At 53.7% G+C, this 9,076-nt stretch overlaps 1 protein-coding gene across 1 annotated transcript; it reads left to right on the forward strand.

The window, feature by feature from the left end:
* Positions 1–1,126: 1,126 nt before the first annotated feature.
* LOC147123068 (uncharacterized) lies at positions 1,127–6,567 on the forward strand. Its single transcript, XM_085964983.1, has 2 exons — positions 1,127–3,506; positions 5,810–6,567. Exons 1-2 carry the CDS (start codon positions 2,484–2,486, stop codon positions 5,867–5,869), a joined length of 1,083 nt encoding a protein of 360 aa, XP_085821109.1. The 5' UTR covers positions 1,127–2,483; the 3' UTR covers positions 5,870–6,567.
* Positions 6,568–9,076: the final 2,509 nt, after the last annotated feature.

Consider the following 9,076-nt stretch of genomic DNA (forward strand, 5'->3'; position numbering starts at 1 on the left):
GAGAGAGCGAGTGGGGGGGGAGAGAGAGAGCGAGTGGGGGGGGGAGAGAGAGAGCGAGTGGGGGGGGAGAGAGAGAGCGAGTGGGGGGGGAGAGAGAGAGCGAGTGGGGGGGGGAGAGAGAGAGCGAGTGGGGGGGGGAGAGAGAGAGCGAGTGGGGGGGGGAGAGAGAGAGCGAGTGGGGGGGGAGAGAGAGAGCGAGTGGGGGGGGGAGAGAGAGAGCGAGTGGGGGGGGAAGAGAGAGCGAGTGGGGGAAGAGAGAGAGCGAGTGGGGGGGGAGAGAGCGAGTGGGGGGGGAGAGAGAGCGAGTGGGGGGGGGAGAGAGAGCGAGTGGGGGGGGAGAGAGAGCGACTGGGGGGGAAGAGAGCGACTGGGGGGGAAGAGCGAGCGACTGGGGGGGGGAAGAGAGAGCGACTGGGGGGGGGAAGAGAGAGCGACTGGGGGGAAGAGAGAGCGACTGGGGGGAAAGAGAGAGCGACGGGGGGGAAAGAGAGAGCGACTGGGGGAAAGAGAGAGCGACGGGGGGGAAAGAGAGAGCGACTGGGGGGGGAAGGGAGAGCGACTGGGGGGGGGAGGGAGAGCGACTGGGGGGGGAAGGGAGAGCGACGGGGGGGAAGGGAGAGCGACTGGGGGGGAAGGGAGAGCGACTGGGGGGGGGAAGGGAGAGCGACTGGGGGGGAAGAGAGAGCGACGGGGGGGAAGAGAGAGCGACTGGGGGGGAAGAGAGAGAGCGAGTGGGGGGGGGAAGAGAACTCACTCCCCCCTCTCCCTCACACCCCCCCCCCCACCCCACCCCCCTCTCCCTCACACTCCCCCCCCTCCCTCTCCCTCACACTCCCCCCAACCCCCCTCTCACTCACACCCACCCCCCCCCCCACCCCCCCCTTGAGCTGAGCGGCGGCCGGCGCCAGCAGCGGGAGAGTGGGCTGTCGCGGGCGAGCGGGCGGCGCAGACGCGGTCAGTGGCAGTGGTGCGAGGCGGCCCGCGGGGAGCAGGCAGGGAAACCCCGCGGCCCGGCGGCCGTTAGCGAGCGGCCTCGAGCGGGAAACTTCGGGCGGCCCGCCCGTGCTCCGGCCCCGGCACCGTCAAACCTCACCGCCCAGTGGAGGAGCCCGGGCCCCGACACCGTCAAACCTCCCTCACCTGAGAGAGAGAGAGAGAGAGAGAAATTTGTTGATTTTAAAAACCGCCGTTTTTTCCGGTCCCGCACTCATGGGAAGAGAGAGAGGGGGAAGGAGAGAGAGGGAAGAGGAGAAGAGGAGAAGGGGAGAGAGGGAAGAGGAGAAGGGGAGAGAGAGAGAGAGAGGGGAGAGAGAGAGAGAGCAATTTTTTGAGCTTCAGGCCTGCCTGCAGCGGGCCTGGAGAGCAGCCCCGAGTCCCCCCTGCGCGAGGTTGAGGAGGAGGGGGGGGGACGGCGGCAGTTAGGGGATCACTTAATTTCCTACTGTTGCTAAACACAATTTAAAACTCAAATAAATTATTTAATTCCCTAACACATAATTCAAATATTTACCTTAGTTCCCTAACACACAAAGTGTGGGGAAAAAAATCGTGAAAAATCAAGATGGCGGCCACTCACCTCTGTTCAGAACGATAAGGCCCGCCCACACACGCACCGATTGGTCGACCGTCAGGTCACCGAAGCGTAGGATTGGTCAATCGTCAATCACTCAACACTCAACTGTAGGATGGCACGCGCCAGGAACCCGCCGTACGATTGGTCGACCTGTCGCTAATGCGATGCTAATGAGCGGAATGTTGAACGTTTTTTGGATACCGCGGGTGCGATTTTTGTCCGGCCGAAACGTAAATACGCCTATGACTGGTCCGTAATCGCAAGCTTTCTTGCGACGCGCGCGTCGGTACGCTCTAACTTTCAAACGTATAGAGAACGGACAGACAGACAGACAGAAGAGCCGCTTTATATATATAGATAGATATGTAGATGTGTAGTAATGCCTCTGCTATCTCTTCCCTAGATTCTTTTAAAATGCGTGGATGCATTCCATCCAAACCAACTTGGATTATATGTCCTCAGTATTGATAGTATAATCTATAGCCTTTCTCATTTTGTTTAACTGCATTCCATTGTCAACAACAACTTGTTTTTTTACACATCTTTTGACATAGAAAATGTCCCAGGGCACTTTGCAGCGGGAAAGAAAACAAATAAAAGGATCAGAATGTGATGAAATATTCCATTCATCACTGCCTGTGACTGTGGTCGGTTTCAGTGTCATTTCCCTTCCCCCCAGTCCTCATTGTATTGTTTATTGGAATGTGCTGGAATGTGCTGTGTGTAGGGCTCCGCCCATACCTGGCCCCTTTTGTAAGCTAGCTCAGTCTGGCCTCAGTCTCCAGAAGGAAGATACCTCTCTCTCTTACGTGTTACTTTCTAAGTTAATAAAAGCCTTGTTTTGTTTCGCTAACATCGAGTCTCGGAATTATTGAGGCACATCAATTTTATTAACTTATTTTTCAACACTATGGATCAACTCCTGAAACCCGAACGTTTGGATTTGGATCAACATGCTCCGGATGCATCAGCACGCTTCGGACACTGGTTTGAGTGTATGGAATTCTTCCTGGACAATTCTGCAGCCGTCAAAGACGCTACGGACGCTGCGAGGATGAGACTCGGAATTCTGCGGAATTGGGTAAGCCACCGGGTTTACCCCCTCATCCAAGACGCCGATACGTACCTGGCCGCCTGCGACATCTTAAAGGCGCATTACCAGCAGCCTACGAATGAGGTGTATGCTAGGCATCTGCTCGCTACTCGCGCACAGCGACCTGGGGAATCGGTGGAGGAGTTCCTAAGCACCCTGAAAATGCTTGGCAAAGACGGCAAGTACCGAGATGTAAAAGCCGCAGTGTACACTGACGAGCTTGTTCGCGATGCCTTTATCACAGGCCTCAGCTCCACTTACATCCGACAAAGACTGCTGGAAAAAACGGGGTTGGACCTGAAACAGGCTGCGGACACCGCGCGATCTCTGGATGTGGCCCAGAGAAACTCGGACGCCTACTCTTCAGCCCGCGCCGTCCACGCCGCCACGTGTGCACCGAGGGCGCCGCCATCTTGGAAGGCATCTTCCCCGCCCGGCAGCCTGACACCGGCGGGGCCCCGCTCTCCCCCCAGAAGCCCTACGACAGCCGCGACGCGCCAGGGACCCAACTGCTACTTCTGCGGGCAGCCAAAACACACCAGAAACCTGTGCCCGGCGAAAGGCACCACCTGCTTTAAGTGCGGTAAGAAGGGGCACTTCGGGAAGGTGTGCAGAGGGAACCCCGCCGGAAAACCAACCGCCGGAAAACCCGCCACCGCCGCGTGTGCGCCGTGGGAGCGGCCATCTTGGACGCCATCTTGCCCGACCTCGTGGGGTCCGCCATCTTATGAGCAGACAGCGTGGACGCCATCTTGTATCAATCAGGGCCCTACAGTGGCATCGGTCACAGTGGACCAGACCAGGCCGCACCCGCTATCCAAATCAATGGTGGACATCGAGGTAAACGGGTGCCGGGTTAAATGTTTAATTGACAGTGGAAGCACGGAGAGTTTTATCCACCCTGAACTGGCACAACAACTCTCCCTAAAGGTGGTCCCTGCTCAGGGTACCATCTCTATGGCTGATAAAACCCAGACATCGACCATTCTGGGTTACTGCACAGTACAATTGGGCGTTAACGGAACTGTATACGATAATTTTAAAGTATTAATCATGAAGAACCTATGTGCGAGCGTGATCTTGGTCCTGGATTTCCAGTGCAACCACCAAAGCATCACGCTCAAGTACGGTGGGTCCCAGCCGCCCCTCACAGTGTGCGGTCTGGCTACCCTGAAGGTAAAGCCGCCTTCGCTATTCGCGAACCTTACCCCTAACTGCCGGCCAATAGCGACCAAAAGCAGGAGGTACAGCTGGGAGGACAGGCAGTTTATCGCGACCGAGGTAGACAGGCTCCTGAAAGAGCGCATTATTGAACGCAGCAACAGCCCGTGGCGCGCCCAAGTGGTAGTGGTAAGGGGTAGCGAGAAGAAACGGATGGTGATCGACTATAGTCAAACGATCAACAGGTACACCCAACTAGACGCCTACCCGCTACCCCGCATATCAGAAATGGTGAACCAAATCGCCCAATACCGGGTGTTCTCCACCATCGACCTCAAGTCAGCGTACCACCAGCTCCCTATAAGACCAGAGGACCGCCCGTACACCGCCTTCGAGGCGAACGGACGCCTCTACCAATTCCTCCGAGTCCCCTTTGGGGTGACGAATGGGGTCTCGGTCTTTCAGAGGGAGATGGACCGCATGGTCGATGACTACCACTTGCAGGCAACCTTCCCCTACCTCGACAACGTCACCATCTGCGGCCACAATCAGCAGGATCACGACTCGAACCTCGAGAGGTTCCTGGAAACCGCACAAAAACTCAACCTCACCTACAACGAGGACAAGTGCGTTTTCAACACCACGCGCCTCTGCATACTAGGCAGCGTGGTGGAGAATGGGGAAATCGGACCAGACCCCGACCGATTGCGCCCCCTACGGGAGCTGCCCCTGCCCAACACTCCCAAAGCCCTGAAAAGGTGCCTGGGGTTATTTTCTTATTATTCCCAATGGGTCCCCAACTACTCCGACAAAGCCCGCCCCCTCTTGAAAGCATCCTCTTTTCCGCTCTCTGCTGAGGCCCACGCCGCCTTCAAAAGCATTAAGCAGGATATTGAGCAGGCCACGCTACAGGCAGTGGACGAGAACACTCCATTTCAAGTTGAAAGTGATGCGTCTGACTTCGCCTTGGCGGCCACCCTCAACCAGGCGGGGCGGCCCGTAGCTTTCTTCTCAAGGGCCCGAGATCAGACACTCCTCCGTGGAAAAGGAGGCCCAAGCCATCGTGGAGGCAGTGCGCCACTGGCGCCACTACCTAGCCGGCAAACGCTTCACCCTACTTACCGACCAGCGGTCGGTAGCGTTTATGTTCAATAATAAACAGAGGGGGAAGATTAAAAATGATAAGATTCTTAGGTGGCGGATCGAGCTCTCCACCTTCGAGTACGACATCATTTACCGGCCAGGGGCCCTTAACGAATCCCCTGACGCCCTCTCACGAGGGATGTGTGCCAGCGCCACCGGGGATCGGCTACAGACCCTCCACAACGACCTCTGCCACCCAGGGGTCACGCGGCTGTTCCGCTTCATAAAGTCCCGTAACTTACCCTACTCGATTGAGGAAGTTCGGTCTCTGACCAGGAACTGCCGCACTTGCGCTGAGTGCAAGCCTCGGTTCTACCGCCCAGATAGAGCCCACTTAATCAAAGCTACACGGCCCTTTGAGCGGCTCAGCTTAGATTTCAAGGGCCCCCTCCCGTCCGTCGACCGCAATCTTTACTTCCTGAACATTGTGGACGAATACTCCCGGTTCCCACTCGCCTTCCCCTGCCCAGACATGACCAGCGCCACGGTCATTAAATGCCTCAACAGCCTGTTCTGCCTGTTCGGTATACCGAGCTACATCCATACGGATAGGGGGGCGTCCTTCATGAGTGAAGAGCTACGCCAGTACATGCTGTCCAAGGGGATCGCCACGAGCCGTACCACCAGCTACAACCCCCGGGGTAACGGCCAAGTGGAGCGAGAGAACGGGACAGTATGGAAAACAGTCACTCTAGCTCTAAGGACCAAGGGCCCCCCTATCTCCCGCTGGCAGGAAGTCCTCTCTGATGTGCTCCATTCGATACGGTCGCTATTGTGTACTGCCACTAATGCCACGCCTCATTATCGAATGTTTGTCTTTCCCCGGAAATCCACCTCAGGCGTATCCATGCCGTCATGGCTCTCCACCCCAGGTCCGGTACTCGTGTGAAGGCATGTGAGGGGCCACAAGACTGACCCCCTCGTGGAGCCAGTACACCTACTCCACGCCAACCCCCAATACGCATATGTCCGGCACGCCGACGGAAGGGAGGACACCGTGTCCATAAAAGATGTCGCCCCAGCCGGCATCGACAACAACCACGGCAATAGCAGCAACAACGATCACAGCAACTCTTACCCACCCACTACTCTTTCATCACCCCCGGAAGAACATCGACCAACGGCACCCCCACCAACTACCCCTTCAACAACCCTGGCGGCACCCCCGGCAGAGACCCAGGAGGCTACCGGGGACACCCAGCCGACACCCGCGGCACCACAACAGCCACGTCGGTCGCAGAGGACTATCAAACCCCCGAACAGACTAAATCTATAGAAGGGGTGAATGTGATGAAATATTCCATTCATCACTGCCTGTGACTGTGGTCGGTTTCAGTGTCATTTCCCTTCCCCCCCAGTCCTCATTGTATTGTTTATTGGAATGTGCTGGAATGTGCTGTGTGTAGGGCTCCGCCCATACCTGGCCCCTTTTGTAAGCTAGCTCAGTCTGGCCTCAGTCTCCAGAAGGAAGATACCTCTCTCTCTTACGTGTTACTTTCTAAGTTAATAAAAGCCTTGTTTTGTTTCGCTAACATCGAGTCTCGGAATTATTGAGGCACATCACAGACATCGAAGCATGGTGGGAGAGGTGACCAAAAGTTTGATCAGTTTTAAGAAGGCTTTTAAAGGTGGAGTGAAGGGGCTGAGGGGTTTAAGGAAGGGGTTACAGAGAATTAGGCCAAGACAGCTGAGCACTTTACCTCCAATTGTGGGATGAAGGAGTGATGTGCAGCAAGCTAGGGTCAGAGGACTGATGGGTGCAGGGAGTGTGGGGGAGATTGCAGGGATAGGGTGGAGATCTGAAGATGAAAATTTTAATTTCAGTGTGTTGGGGTGGCCACTGTTGTTAGCAGTCAACCTCCTTCCTTCCATGGTTCACAACACGTTTCAAGTAAACACGAGACACTTTGTAGTGTAGTATACGGAACAGACTTTATTGTTACCTAGGATGAGGGATCAACTCAACCTGGATTAGAGAGTGGCTTTTCGGTTTCTTTATCTTTTGAGCCCTCTGAATTACTATTGAAAACCATGCTCCTTTATACACCATATGCCTACATGAACAGTACATGTCATAGATAAGACCTCGTGACGTATCTATTCCCAAATCCTTTGAAGATAGACTATTCATGTAAACACTTGTTTACTCCAAAGCTACTTCCCTTAAACAGGACTTCCTGACCTAACAGTTTCCAACATCTTTGAAGAACAGGCTTTATCAACTGTTAACTTTCTGTACTATAGCTAATGGATACCTCTACCTATGTTTATTAAACTAGCCCCTGAAGTTACACTTTAATCACTCATGGCTGACGTCATTACTGTTATGTATTTCTTTGCACAAGCACTTTACGTATCGGAAGACAAGCTATGCATTCCTATCACAGCACTTCAGAGTCATCCTGTTTATATTGGAAACTCTATTGCTCCATTAAACGAAGAAGTTCAAATGTTAATTTTTAACTTTCCATGATGTCCAACAGCTGTATGTAAGCGAGGAGGAGCGTGATCGGTGGGCAGAACTTCGTAATGGGATTGGTTATCGGTGGCTGATTTTTGGACAAGTTGGAGTTTATGGACAGTGGAGGCTGGGAGGGCAGTGAGGAAGGTATTGGAAAGATCAAGTCCAGAGCAAAGTTCCCTCTAATATTTTTTTGGGTGTGAGGCCCCTTTAATAGGCTGCACAGCCCATTCAAATTTCCACATGTGGGTGGTTTTTCCATTGAAAAGCTGGTGAGCTGGCCTGCGTCAGACCTCCAGACCGTTGCGCGACCATGCAGTTTAAAGGAACATTGTTCCAGAGGTGACAAAACTATAAGGGTAGGGACAGAGGCAGGTGATATTGCAGGTGGCAGTAAGTGGTATTGGTGGTGGATAAGATGTGGGTTTGAAGCTCCGCGCTAGTTTGAACAAGTTGACATGATTTCACACTGCCTGAACAAGTGGCAAGGGAGTAGAGAATATGGGAGCATCCAAAAACAAAGATTTTGGTCTTCCTAATGTGCAGTTTAAGGAAATTTTTACTCATCGCAGTTTAATGTCAGACAGGCAGTCTCTTGGTACAGATGTGGTAATAGAAGTGAAGGAGGAGGAGGACTGGGTGCCATCAGTATACGTATAGAAGCTGAGCTCATTACCTGCAACACATGGATGAGGAAGAGGAGGGGGCAGCTCTTGTAGGACTCTGGATATATTGTGTGGGCAAGAGGATGCCCTGTCTGTGTTTGGGTCGGTAGGAGTGAATCCACACTAAGGCAGTGCCACGGAGCTGGATAACAAAGAAGAGGTAATGAATGAGGATGACGTCGTCGATCAGATGAAATGTAATGGAGAGGTTGAGGATGAATAATAAGAGTCATAGTCATTACGGCACAGAAGGAAGCCCATCGAGTCCTTGCCGGCTCTCTGTAGAGCAATCCAGTCAGTCCCATTCCCCCGCTCTATCCCTGTAGCCCTGCAAGTTTATTTCCCTCAAGTGCCTATCCAGTCTCCTTTTCAAATCAGCTGTACAGGAGGGGAGGAAAAAGAGTGGGAGAGCAATAGTGATAGGGGATTCTATTGTAAGGGGAACAGATAGACATTTCTGTGGCTGCAGACGTGACTGCAGGATGATATGTTGCCTCCCTGGTGCCAGGGTCAAGGATGTCACTGAGCGGCTGCAGGATATTCTGAAGGGGAGGATCAACAGCCAGAGGTCGTGATCCATATCAGTACCAACGACATAGGTAGAAAGAGGGACGAGGTCCTGCAAGCAGAATATAGGGAGCTAGGAAATAAATTAAAAAACAGGACCTCAAAGGTAGTAATCTCAGGATTAATCCCAGTGCCATGTGCTAGCGAGAGCAGAAATAGGAGAATAGACCAGATGAATGCGTGGCTGGAGAGATGGTGTAGGAGGGAGGGATTTAAATTCCTGAGGCATTGGGACCGATTCTGGGGAATGTGGGACCTGTACAAGCTGGACGGGTTACACCTCGGCAGAACCAGGACCAGTATCCTCGCAGGGGGGTTTGCTGGTGCTGTTGGGAAGGATTTAAACTAGTTTGTCAGGGGGCTGGGAACCTAAGTGTGGGCCAGAATGGAGAGAAACAAAGCTGGAAGTGCAA

Source organism: Somniosus microcephalus, chromosome 2, assembly GCF_052327205.1.
Source record: "Somniosus microcephalus isolate GS21.2 chromosome 2, FLI_Smic_1.0, whole genome shotgun sequence".
NCBI lineage: Eukaryota > Metazoa > Chordata > Chondrichthyes > Squaliformes > Somniosidae > Somniosus > Somniosus microcephalus.